At 44.7% G+C, this 13,728-nt stretch overlaps 1 protein-coding gene across 1 annotated transcript; it reads right to left on the reverse strand.

The window, feature by feature from the left end:
- Positions 1 to 1,692: 1,692 nt before the first annotated feature.
- On the reverse strand, positions 1,693 to 13,192 carry LOC120988677 (NXPE family member 3-like). Its single transcript, XM_040416312.1, has 6 exons — positions 12,644 to 13,192; positions 8,635 to 9,111; positions 8,307 to 8,527; positions 7,474 to 7,538; positions 4,286 to 4,501; positions 1,693 to 2,628 (listed from the first exon to the last, which is right to left on the reverse strand). The coding sequence occupies exons 1-6, from the start codon at positions 13,190 to 13,192 to the stop codon at positions 2,096 to 2,098; spliced, it is 2,061 nt and encodes a 686-aa protein (XP_040272246.1). The 3' UTR covers positions 1,693 to 2,095.
- Positions 13,193 to 13,728: the final 536 nt, after the last annotated feature.

The following is a 13,728-nucleotide window of genomic DNA, read 5'->3' on the forward strand; positions in this document are numbered from 1 at the left end:
AGCCCCCCAAATGCCTCTCATCATTAGCCCCCCAAATGCCTCTCATCATTAGCCCCCCAAATGCCTCTCATCATTAGCCCCCCAAATGCCTCTCATCATTAGCCCCCCAAATGCCTCTCATCATTAGCCCCCCCAAATGCCTCTCATCATTAGCCCCCCAAATGCCTCTCATCATTAGCCCCCCAAATGCCTCTCATCATTAGCCCTGGCCCCCCATATACCTCTCATCATTAGCCCTGGCCCCCCATATACCTCTCATCATTAGCCCTGGCCCCCCATATACCTCTCATCATTAGCCCTGGCCCCCCATATACCTCTCATCATTAGCCCTGGCCCCCCAAATGCCTCTCATCATTAGCCCCGGCCCCCCATATACCTCTCATCATTAGCCCCCTTATGCCCCCAGCAGCCACATAGTTTATAAAATAAAAAAACACTTACCTCTCCTGCTCCTGGACGCCGCCTGCCTCTCCTCAGTCGACTGTGCTCTGAACTGGCGCGCACAGCGTGAGGTCACAGAGCGCCTCCACGCTGTGCGCAGCCCTGCACAGCCGACAGCCGAGGACCAGGAAGTGGTGAGTACAGAGCGTTCACCACTTCCTGGTCTCTCGGTTCTAATGAGCTCTTCCATAATGGAAGCGCTCATTAGTATTCACGTGGGGGAATCAGCGGGGGGGGCAACCGGGGGGGCAAAGGACAACATAGGGGGGGCGATTGGCCCCCCCTCGCCCCCCCCCCAGCGACGCCACTATACGGTAGTGATGACAATTCATCTTGTTCCTCTTTATTTGTTGCAATGTACTCATCTATAGTTTCAAAAGTATATTCCTCTTGATTTATAGTCTCTCTTTGATTTAATTCGGGTATGGAATCTCATCCAAATTTTTTTTGTGTTTTACCCTTAATTTACTCTTCTCTAGAGTGAAATCTACATTATATACTCTACTAATAATTTAATGTCTGGATGGTCTTTCCAAGGCCTTAATTCTTCAAAAAGTCATTTAATTTTATCATTTGTATCTAGTAGCCTTTGTTTTCTTTTACCGATGATAAATTCCATCAATTTACTAGAGAATTCATGTAACATAAATTTCCACTCTTCTAAATGACCATATTCACCTATGTCCCCTGATAACACCTTTTTAGTCTTCAGACCCTTTGGGACCACACTACATTCCAAATATTTTTCTAGGGATACTATTTCCCATAAATCCTTCATTTCCATCACTAATAGATATTCTAGTTGTTTTAGGATGGCTCTGATATGTGGTAAATTTACATTATCCTTTCTAAACAAAGTATTGCGTCTCACCTCTATTCCAAACATTGCTTTAACTCTTTGTATCCGGTGCGCGGTGCCCCTACACTTATTTAGAAGGTAATTTGTAAACTTATTACATTAATAAAGGGGGTGTCCCATAGACCCCTTAATACTGGCACTATAAAGGTATATGGGTATCTTAAGGAGAATTTCCCACTTGGGACCCCCCTCTATGAACCAGAAAAGAGAGCAATGACAAACTTAGCTCAACCATGTGTTCAGCCAGATGACAGGTGGTGAAGGATCGACACCCATCATTCTGATATTGATAGTCTATGCTAAAGATTGTGCCTTTTGGGGCTATGTACAGCTTTGTGGGCATTTTTTATGATTGTATTTTACTCATTTACGGCTAAAAATCATTACTTCAATTGGTCTTTACTAAAAATGCTCAGCCATTTCTGAGTTACAAGGGTTAAAAAAATCTGTCTGTTTACAAGCTGTCACGTTCTTTTTTCTTGGAATCCCGTCAGTTGTCGGCTCATGTGGAGCTCTTATCTCTGATCTTCTGACCTTATAAACACTCATTATAGCTCAATAAGAATATGGCTGAAATTAGCGTCTATGTGTTTAGTGCAAACAGACTGATTTTGTAACCCTTGTAACTCAGAAACGGCTGAACATTTTTAATAAAGACCAATGGAAAAAATGATTTTCAGCCCCAAATGATTAAAATGCAATCATAAAAAAATGCCCCCGTAGGAGTCCATAGGTTTTAAGCTTTAGTCATGTCAAATCAGAAAACCTGTTTAAGGTTCACATGTCTCTTATCTTTCATTTTGGACATATATGAGACAACATAAGGTCCACCTCGTTCTTTATGACTGGAGGACCTGGGTGGATATTGTCAGGAAGATAGTGGCAGGATGTCATGTCCCAGGCATCCAGGATTATAACTTGCATTCCTTTGAAGGTCTCCCTCAGTAAAATGTCCAGCTGAAGAGACAACCAGTCACTGCCAAATATTGACTTATAACCCGTATTGGCTGATTTAATGATCATCGTCGTCTCAGGGCTTCGAAAAAGAAGAGATGAGATTGCCTGACGGACTCCCTCCAACCGTTCAATGTAAAACCTCACAGGGTAGGTGGTAAAGTGGGCCCATAGGGTCATCACTATCACAGTGTGGGGCCCACCACCGATACCAGCCAAGTGAGCTGCTTCATAGTGGAGGTCGGACATTTTGGTCTTGCCGGTCCTTAAAGGTAATCCATGAGCACGCCATCGCATGACCAGACCAGCGCCAACATCTACGGCTATCAGAGGACCTGACTTGTAGTTAGCATGCAAGTCTATCCTCTTGAGACCTAAAAACAAACATAAAAAAACAATAAAGAGTGACTGTCCTGAATTTGAGGGACCCAGTTCTATTATCCCTTGAAATCCCTTCTCTGTCCTGAAATATCGAATGAGAAAGAGCCACTGGGATGCAATCTTGTGGTGTAATAATCAGCATTGCCAGCAGGTGGCAGCATACCTCATCATGGCCATGAAAAGATGTCAGGGATGAGACATGGATTAAGAGAGTGTCCCATGAAGCTTGCATTTATTAGGAGCATGTGACAGTGACTGTGTTTGGGGGGACAAGTGGCAGACACTTGGCAGGAGGGATATGTGGCTGCACTGTATATAGGGGTATGTGCCTGTCACTTGGTAGGAGGGGTATATGTCTGCACTGTATATAGAGGTATGTGCCTGTCACTTGGTAGGAGGGGTATATGTCTGCACTGTATATAGGGGTATGTGCCTGTCACTTGGTAGGAGGGATATGTGGCTGCACTGTATATAGGGGTATGTGCCTGTCACTTGGTAGGAGGGATATGTGGCTGCACTGTATATAGGGGTATGTCCTGTCACTTGGTAGGAGGGATATGTGGCTGCACTGTATATAGGGGTATGTCCTGTCACTTGGTAGGAGGGATATGTGGCTGCACTGTATATAGGGGTATGTCCTGTCACTTGGTAGGAGGGGTATGTGGCTGCACTGTATATAGGGGTATGTCCTGTCACTTGGTAGGAGGGATATGTGGCTGCACTGTATATAGGGGTATGTCCTGTCACTTGGTAGGAGGGATATGTGGCTGCACTGTATATAGGGGTATGAGCCTGTTGCTTGGTAGGAGGGATATGTGGCTGCACTGTATACGGGGTCATGTGGCAGGTAATGTATATTGGAAAGCATGTGGCTGTACAGTATATAGGAGGACACATTCATGGTGTTAACTACGTTATGTGTGAGACACTTTATGAGGGGGGAGGAAGTGACTACATTAGGTCAGTGCATGGGTGATACTTTAGGAACAGTCACCAGCAAGCAGAGATCTTGAACATGGTGAGGAAATGAAACCCAAAGTATATTAAAAAGTTTCAGAAATTTATATTACGAAATAATAAAACTTGAGACAACTACTTCAGTCCCATGACTGACCCAATTTTGGAAGATTTTTTTTTTTTGCCTCTTTGCATTATTGAGGGTATTTACTTTACTTGACGTAGTTGTATTTTTTAGGATGAGTTTATACTGTATATGTAACATGTCATGGTGCGTTACCATATCTTGCAGGTATGGGAGGAATGTCCCAGGCTATGACTGTCCAGAATATGTAGACACAAAATTTATGATTGCAAGCTGGTAGTACATATAGAACATATCTACCATTACCTAAACCTGATGGACACCACCGCACTTGAGATGGTCCAAAAGATTGTCTAGAAGTAGTGAAGGTCAACAAGCCCTAGACCACGGATGTGCAACCTGCGGCCCCCCAGCTGTTGCAAAACTACAACTCCCAGCATGCCCTAATAACTGTAGGCTGTCCAGGCATGCTGGGAGTTGTAGTTTTGCAACAGCTGGAGGGCCGCAGGTTTGGCATCCCTGCCCTAGACTGTCCTGTCCAGAGAAGGTGTGGTGAACCAATATCAGCAAGTGGCCCCCTTTATACCCATCACTTGCTCCTCACTTACTTGGGATGAACCTTTCCAAATATTCAAACCACTGGCGCAGAGTGGAGTCTCCGATCATATGAATGTCCTTCCCTTTGAGGCAAACAAGAGCATCTGAAGGGCGAAGGAAGTGCTGAGCCCGGCATACTAGTGATGTCCACTTGTCCTGATAGTAAAAGCCTGAAGGCTGTTGTGCTCCTTGTCCAGGTCTACAGATCGGGAGCTTGGAGATGAGTTCTGCAAGAGGAGGAGGCGATGATAAATATCATTTAACTAGGGCTCATACACACGACCATTGGAAGGTTCACGGTCCACAAATTGGGTGTGCTGGAACCACCGTCCCCTAATCAAACAGTCCTATCCTTGTCCATGGTGCAGACAATAATAGAACATGTTCTATTTTTATGTGGAACGGCCATGCGAACATATGGACATGGAACGCACACAGCATTTCCGTTGTTTTTTTTAGCCCCATTGAAGTAAATGGTTCCGCATACAGAATGCAAAAAAAAAAAAAACTGAACGGACACGGAAAAAAGGACGTTTGTCTGCATCAGCCTTTATGAGGTAGAGTGCTGAAAAAATCAGGTCACAATTTAATGCCCAATGTGCCTCGTGCGGGCAAGTGCCGGGGTCACCACCCAGCTGGTAACTGGTATCAGTACACTGGTTTTAAGCTTTCACCAGCAGTACAGGGAGTGCAGAATTATTAGGCAAGTTGTATTTTTGAGGATTAATTTTATTATTGAACAACAACCATGTTCTCAATGAACCCAAAAAACTCATTAATATCAAAGCTGAATATTTTTGGAAGTAGTTTTTAGTTTGTTTTTAGTTTTAGCTATTTTAGGGGGATATCTGTGTGTGCAGGTGACTATTACTGTGCATAATTATTAGGCAACTTAACAAAAAACAAATATATACCCATTTCAATTATTTATTTTTACCAGTGAAACCAATATAACATCTCAACATTCACAAATATACATTTCTGACATTCAAAAACAAAACAAAAACAAATCAGTGACCAATATAGCCACCTTTCTTTGCAAGGACACTCAAAAGCCTGCCATCCATGAATTCTGTCAGTGTTTTGATCTGTTCACCATCAACATTGCATGCAGCAGCAACCACAGCCTCCCAGACACTGTTCAGAGAGGTGTACTGTTTTCCCTCCTTGTAAATCTCACATATGATGATGGACCACAGGTTCTCAATGGGGTTCAGATCAGGTGAACAAGGAGGCCATGTCATTAGATTTTCTTCTTTTATACCCTTTCTTGCCAGCCACGCTGTGGAGTACTTGGACGCGTGTGATGGAGCATTGTCCTGCATGAAAATCATGTTTTTCTTGAAGGATGCAGACTTCTTCCTGTACCACTGCTTGAAGAAGGTGTCTTCCAGAAACTGGCAGTAGGACTGGGAGTTGAGCTTGACTCCATCCTCAACCCGAAAAGGCCCCACAAGCTCATCTTTGATGATACCAGCCCAAACCAGTACTCCACCTCCACCTTGCGGGCGTCTGAGTCGGACTGGAGCTCTCTGCCCTTTACCAATCCAGCCACGGGCCCATCCATCTGGCCCATCAAGACTCACTCTCATTTCATCAGTCCATAAAACCTTAGAAAAATCAGTCTTGAGATATTTCTTGGCCCAGTCTTGACGTTTCAGCTTGTGTGTCTTGTTCAGTGGTGGTCGTCTTTCAGCCTTTCTTACCTTGGCCATGTCTCTGAGTATTGCACACCTTGTGCTTTTGGGCACTCCAGTGATGTTGCAGCTCTGAAATATGGCCAAACTGGTGGCAAGTGGCATCTTGGCAGCTGCACGCTTGACTTTTCTCAGTTCATGGGCAGTTATTTTGCGCCTTGGTTTTTCCACACGCTTCTTGCGACCCTGTTGACTATTTTGAATGAAACGCTTGATTGTTCGATGATCACGTTTCAGAAGCTTTGCAATTTTAAGAGTGCTGCATCCCTCTGCAAGATATCTCACTATTTTTGACTTTTCTGAGCCTGTCAAGTCCTTCTTTTGACCCATTTTGCCAAAGGAAAGGAAGTTGCCTAATAATTATACACATAATATAGGGTGTTGATGTCATTAGACCACACGCCTTCTCATTACAGAGTTGCACATCACCTAATATGCTTAATTGGTAGTAGGCTTTCGAGCCTATACAGCTTGGAGTAAGACAACATGCATAAAGAGGATGATGTGGTCAAAATACTAATTTGCCTAATAATTCTGCACGCAGTGTATTCCTCTGTACACCGGGTATTGTCAATCCCTTCACAACACTAGACCACCAGGGAGGCTGACATTAACTGCGTTAAACCACAGGGAAGGCTGACTTTGACCCTTTTACCACACTACACCACTAGGGATGCTTTCATTAACCCCTTGCATGCCCTAAACCACTATAGATGTTTACATTATCCCCTTCACCGCCTTTAGATCACCATGGATTTTGGCATTGACCTCTTTATTACACTAGTCTATAACCTTTAATGTTGACCCTTTCAGTACCTAGTCCTAGACCAATGAGTATGCTTACAATAACTCCTTCTCTGACCCAGACCACCACAGACTCTGACATTAACCCATTCCATACACTAGATTATCATGGATAATAACTTTAACTGCTTCACTGTCCTAGACCTCCATGTATTTTGGTATTGACCCCTGCAATACACTCGACCACTATACAAGAGATTACTAAGAATGTCGGCATTGGCTCCGAGACCACCAAAAAAAACTACACTACTCCCTACCTTCGCCTAGAACAACAGGGAACTCAAAGTGACTTCAGAGCCCCCTTTTTATGAGACGATTATTGAAGGTGGCAACCCTTGGAAGAGTCAAAGAGGAAACTTAGATTGGTTCCCCCTCTTGGTCCCTAACCGGAATTATCCCAGCCCATGAGAACTAACTTAACCTGCATGCCATACATACAAACACGCACTTCACAGATCCTCTTCCCAGGACCTACAGCTTTGCCATGATTTATATGTTGGGATAAAAGTCAAGTGGGGGAAAGTCAAAATATTTTTTCTTCAAGAACCATTTATCGGATTTTGGAGCTGGTGCTTGGGTGGAGTCATTTACAGAAATCAGTTGCGGCTTATCCATACCTCTGCAAAAACCCATCTACCTTTTTAGGTGAACACTCATTAATGGGCCTCCCACCGTGCATACCCCAGTGGAGCTCCTACCTGAAAATCCTTTATCTGAGGTCACGTTAATTGGAGGAATGGACCAAGAGAGTTTCCTGTTTGACCTGAGAGAGAGCAATAATTAAATTAATGAAATGTGCCTTGATTTAAGGAAATTACTCCACCAGCAGAATAGTAAGTGCAGCTCTGGAATATAATACAGGATATAACTCAGGATCAGTACAGGATAAGTAATGTATGTACACAGTGACTTCACCAGCAGAATAGTGAGTGCAGCTCTGGGGTATAATACAGGATGTAAATCAGGATCAGTACACGATAAGTAATGTATGTACACAGTGACTTCACCAGCAGAATAGTGAGTGCAGCTCTGGAGTGTAATACAGGATGTGACTCAGGATCAGTACAGGATAAGTAATGTAATGTATGTACACAGTGACTCCACCAGCAGAATAGTGAGTGCAGCTCTGGAGTATAATACAAGATGTAAATCAGGATCAGTACACGATAAGTAATGTATGTACACAGTGACTTCACCAGCAGAATAGTGAGTGCAGCTCTGGAGTATAATACAGGATGTAACTCAGGATCAGTACAGGATAAATAATGTATGTACATAGTGACTGCAGCAGCAGAATAGTGAGTGCAGCTCTGGAGTGTAATACAGGATGTGACTCAGGATCAGTACAGGATAAGTAATGTAATGTATGTACACAGTGACTCCACCAGCAGAATAGAGACTGCAGCTCTGGAGTATAATACAGGATGTAACTCAGGATCAGTAGAGTGCATATCTGGAGTACAGTACAATACAGGCTATAATCAAGATCCATACAAGGTCATAAAGCTATTTTAAAATGTCAGTCACTCACACTTTCAGTAAAGAGTCCTCCAGCCAGTTTGTCACTTTGCGGTAGCCACCCATGGAGTGATACACCAAGGTATCGCAGGTCAGGTTCTGGGGATGCACACACTGCCATGTATTTCCAGTGACAGGCTCTTTATATGTGCAGACATTTTTGGTAGATATCTCCAGGTTACACTCCATCACCTCACTGGTGTCGTTAAACTGGAAGAATCCAAAGAAGTACACCTGCAAGGTAGAAGCAGCGAGGACTGAAACAATAATAGTAATTATTGGTATTAGCTCATAAGGAATCTTATCTAAAAATATTAGACATTTGGAAACATCTTAATCACCTTTCCAGGTTGACTCTCCCTCTTCTTCTTCAGAACATCCACAGCTTCACTGGAATGAATGAGCCTGATGTGTATTTGCGCCTCCCCAGGCCATGGAAGGAGAAAGGTAGCTAAGTAACTTCCATTACCTTGATCCTTAACTTCTCCGGTCACCCCAGCCTTAAGCTTTGGGGAATGGAGCTTGGCCTGGAAGAAGTCTCCACCATAACCTTTTGGCTGACCATTGTAATCACGAGCTGTGATGAGCACTTCCACCTTTTCACCAACTCTGTATGTACTTCGAGGATTTATCAGCTTGAAATAACATTTCATGGAGCTCGTTGAAAATTTAATGTGGCTCACCATGGATGGTGGTCCAGGCCAGTCAATCAACTGTAGAAATTTGGTGTTTCGGGTTTTAATAGGCTGGAGATTCCACTTGGGCAAGGGTGGTTTGTACTTCTCCAACTTATCTATAGTTAGAAACCTGTAAATAAACTGTAGATATCAATAGTTAGTAAACCTAAAAATCCCCCAACCAATGTTCCAATATTTATAGCTTTCAAAAGATTAGAGGTTTTTCTACAATTGGAAGCATATTGTGGTGGGGAATTTTTGTGATGGACATTATTTGCTGATCCAGCCTTCCCTGAGCTTGACAAAATTTGAGATCTTTTTACGTTGGATCACTTGGACACAATCAAGTGATCAAGGCGACCATTGTAAAGATATGGATCAGTTACCATGAAAAACTATTCAACAAGTTGAATTTCCATCAGCTGTAAAAGACTATGCTCATTTGTGGTCGGGGCTACACCTGAACTGGGACCCTAACTAGTAGTTAGCTAAACGGTTTGATTTGTGCCGTAACCGCAACGTCGTAGGGATGACTGAAGGAGGCCAAAAAGAGACCATATGCAATCAGAAAACTTTATTTACAAATCGCACTTACAGTACAAGGTTCTGACAGGCGAGAGACATCTCAACGTTCGGGTGAGGTATGTATCTGGAATAACAGGAGTTGTGCCAGCGCCCTAATTTCCTGATAACTTGAGCAGGAACTCGGTTCTTGGATGCTGCGGAAGCGGCGCCAATCCGAAAGGAGTGGCCAGAGACAGATGCCGGGTCTAAACCTAGGTTGGCCACCAGGGAGCGAATATGCGAAACAAACTAGGAGCTTGTGAGATGCGCTGCATTGAAAGTCAACAGTGGCCTGTGGGGTGTTGTACTGTCAATACTTTTTAACAATTGGTGTAGCACTTGAACAGGGCACCAGCGGTGGGTGGTTGGGTAGTACGTGATCTGGGTAGGAGGGCCTGACTGTGATGTTTTGGTGGACGTAAGCGATACCTGTGGCTACTACGGGCTGAGGTAAACTCTCCTGGTCTCAGGAAGCCATAGAAAGCCAGGTATATGGCTGCTTTTATCACTAGACTCTGTTGGGCGCCAAAGGGGCTATGGTCTAACATGTCAGACAACTGACGAAATATTTGCCCGGTGATGGCCTGGCGGCCCGAACGTGTATTTGGGTTGCATTTTTTAAGACCCCTGAGAGTAGCCTTGACTACATGGATGGAGAATAGTGAGGGAGCTTCTGGTTGACTGGAGGCTCGGAAATGCTGTACACCGGCTAAGTAAGACTTAACTGTGGAGTATAACAGATTCAGCTCAGAATGACAATAGCCGATGAAAGCCAGGACGTAGTTGGTAAAATCGAGAATTCCTCGGGGAAACTTGTCTTGGAATTTAAGAAATGCCCTCCAACCTGTATGGTAAGCCCTGGCCGTGTTGGGTGACAGGGACTTGGCCAGTAGAAAATGAGCTGTAGCTAAGTGAGAGTTTACATCCAGACCAGTTATGGGAACGGAGGGACTGTAGCACCGTTGGCGTCTGCGTCAGGAAATACCTGCGAGAAAAGGCCAAAATTAGCTCTACACAGGGCATCAGCTGCGACATTCTTCTGCCCCGATATATGTGAGCATATGTATCGAAACAGGTGTTGCAATGAAAGAAGCACTAGACGTCTGAGGAATGGTAACACCTGAGGGGATTTAGATGACCCATTATTTAGGATATCCATTACCGCTGCGTTATCGGAAACGAACAACACAGTGTGACCGGTCCACTCGTGACCCCACACATGAGCGGCTGCAACTAAGAGGTAAATCTCAAAGGAAGCTGAAGACTGAAGAAACCCCTGCAGTGACTAGACCTCGTTGGGCCACCCATTCGCTAGCCAATGTGTGCCAAAAATGGCTGCGAATCCAGAACTGGGAGCGGCATCGGAGAAGACTATAGGGGAACTGTTGGACACCACCGGGATGAGGAGAGAAATACCATTCCAGTTACTAAGAAAATAGTCCCACATGGCTAAATCGGCTACTATTTGGTCGTCAATGCATATGAGGCTGTCTTAAGAAGGAGCTGAAGGAAGGAGAGCTAGTAGTCGTGACACAAATGGCCTACCTTGGGGCATGACTCGCATAGCAAAATGTAACATGCCTAAAAGGGACTGTAATTCAACTTTTTTAATGGTTCTGGTCTGCGTGAAACTGTGAAGGACGACCCTAATCCTGTCCAATTTGTTTTCCGGTAATTTTGCGACCATGCTTATTGTGTCCAGAATGATACCTAGGAAAGTGATAACTGGGGATGGACCTTCAACCTTTTTTGGGGATACGGGGATATCAAGTTGGTGGAAACAGCTTAGCAGCGACTGTAGTGCTTTTGGATTGGACCCGGGGTGTTCCAATAACAGAAAGTCATCCAAGTAATGAATAACAAAACTACAATGGAACTCGTTGACAAGTATCCAGTGGAGAACCTGGGCCAGTTTGTCAAACAACCATGGACTGCTTTTTGATCCGAAGGTAAGTTTAGAGGCAAAGTAATAAAGATCTCTCCACTTTATACCATGCCACTGCCACAAAGTTGGACTGATGGGGAGTAGCTTAAAGGCGTCAGATATATCAGCTTTTGACAGAATAGAGTTACGGCTTAACTACAGTATTATGGCGATAGCCTGATCTATGGAGGAATATTTCATACTGACTTCTTCGGAGGGTATGAGAGAGTTGATACTGGGAGTGGAGTGACCGTGTGGGGCTGATAAATCGATGATCAATCTTTCTTTGTTACTAAATTTCCCTGTGACTATGCCTATAGGGCTGACTCTCCACCGTCCAAAAGGAGGAAAAGAAAAGGGGCCTATTAGGAATCCCTTAGCCAACTCGATGGAAATCAGTTCATCCGCTGCCTGAGGGTGAAGCTCCGCTGACAATAAATTCCTGCATTCATAAGATGATTCGGGCAGGGCAATTAGGCCAGTGTGGAAACCTGATCTAAATCCTGACATGAGGAACTGTACGAAGCTAGGGTCGTGGTGGTTGCGTAGGAAATTCATCAGGCAATCAACGTTAAGGACACTCAAATATGACTTATCCGCCTTTAATGTACAGACCGACTTGGGATGGGCTCTGAAACAATTCACACAAACATGTAACAGCCTACACTGACTATAATTACAGGAGGAAAAATTACAATTATTGCAGATCTGTGACCGGCCGAGGTATTGAATGGGCCTTCCTAATTTGTCGACTAAACCTGAGGCATTCTGGGGTTCAGGGTGCCTAGACGGCTGTGCGGGAGGGCTACTATCGACACTTGAGGCAGCTTTGTGGCATCATTCTGCTGTGTGGTAGATGGACTGACACAGAGAACAAGCAGGAGCCCTAAGGCCAGCAAATTGTCTGCAAAATATCTCAGTGTCGATATTAGCCCAGTTTGTGAGAAATTGAAATTGACTGAGGGCCGCCACGGCCTTAGCAGAGAATGAACAGTAATAATCGTAGAACGAACTACCACCATATTTGTACCCCAATTCGGTTACCCTGAACAAATAAAGATTTAATTCCTCCCTGCTGTCGGGCCTTACGGAGCAAATCACATCTCTATACAGGCTGAAAGCTAGAAGGAACTCAGGGATGGTAAGCTTTCTGTTTAGCCTGAGATCACGGCCCCTGAGTACTACTGAGACATCACCGCACGCGATGACTTTGCTGTCTGAGAAATCCCGAGTAGCAATCAACAGGGAAGCCAAGTTGACGTCCCTGCCTTCAAGAATATCTTTCTTGGTGTTGGCCGGTATGAAGTAAGCCAGAGTGATATTAGGAACAGAGACAGTCGTACCGGTACCCCCCGCAGCGGACGTGGACGGGATGGCCAGTTCTGGAGCCGGAGGAGTGAGAACAGCACCCCGGGACTCGACCGTGTCCAGTCTGGATTGAATGTCCGTGACTGATGACGTAAGATTGTTGAGCATGAGGTGAATCTGAGCGAGCGAGGTCTGGACTGTGGCCATCGAGACTTCCTCCTGACGCTGCAGACTCGCAGTGGACATGAGTAGGCGGTATAATTCTGCCTTTCTGGCCGAGGCTGTAAACGGGATACCCTTCCTGGACAGCTCCGCCATCAACCTGGGTAGGGTCCAATTCCGTAGTGACGGGAAGCTACTCACTTCGGATAGCCTGGCGGCATTTTCGTTGACCGAGGCCTCCATGATATCAGAGGCATAAGACATGGCCCTGTAAATACAGTACGTGAGAATGAGGCTCTATAATGCGACCCGAGACCAGACACCAGTGACAACCCTACCACCGAAACGATGTGGTGTGCGTACGCATGCCATCGTGAATGATGTCACCTCGTGATAAAAGATTACTGCCACCGACAGACTGAGCTGACTTACCCACAGCACGGGAGGAGCGAATAGCGGGATGAGGAGAATACCTAAGTTAAACCGATTTTTTAGAAGACAGAATGAGAAAGCGAATCTACCACTGAAAACTTCCCTATACTACCTGTTGTAAAAGAAACTGGGCCACACCCAGAATCGACGGATGACCCTGAAAGAAGTAACGTCCCTGGAGAGAGAACGGAGAAAACATACTTAACAGACAAGGAAACTACTATACATGACTGGAGACGTGAGCGAGATCGATGAATATACAAGCTTATTATGCTTAAACTACGAAGGTATGAAACGAGCTAGCGTAGTAATTCCGTATCTGAGGTGACTGAACACGATCTAATGAAATGTGCAAGGAGAGTTTGCTT

This window comes from Bufo bufo, chromosome 1, assembly GCF_905171765.1.
Source record: "Bufo bufo chromosome 1, aBufBuf1.1, whole genome shotgun sequence".
In the NCBI taxonomy this organism is placed as follows: Eukaryota; Metazoa; Chordata; class Amphibia; order Anura; family Bufonidae; genus Bufo; species Bufo bufo.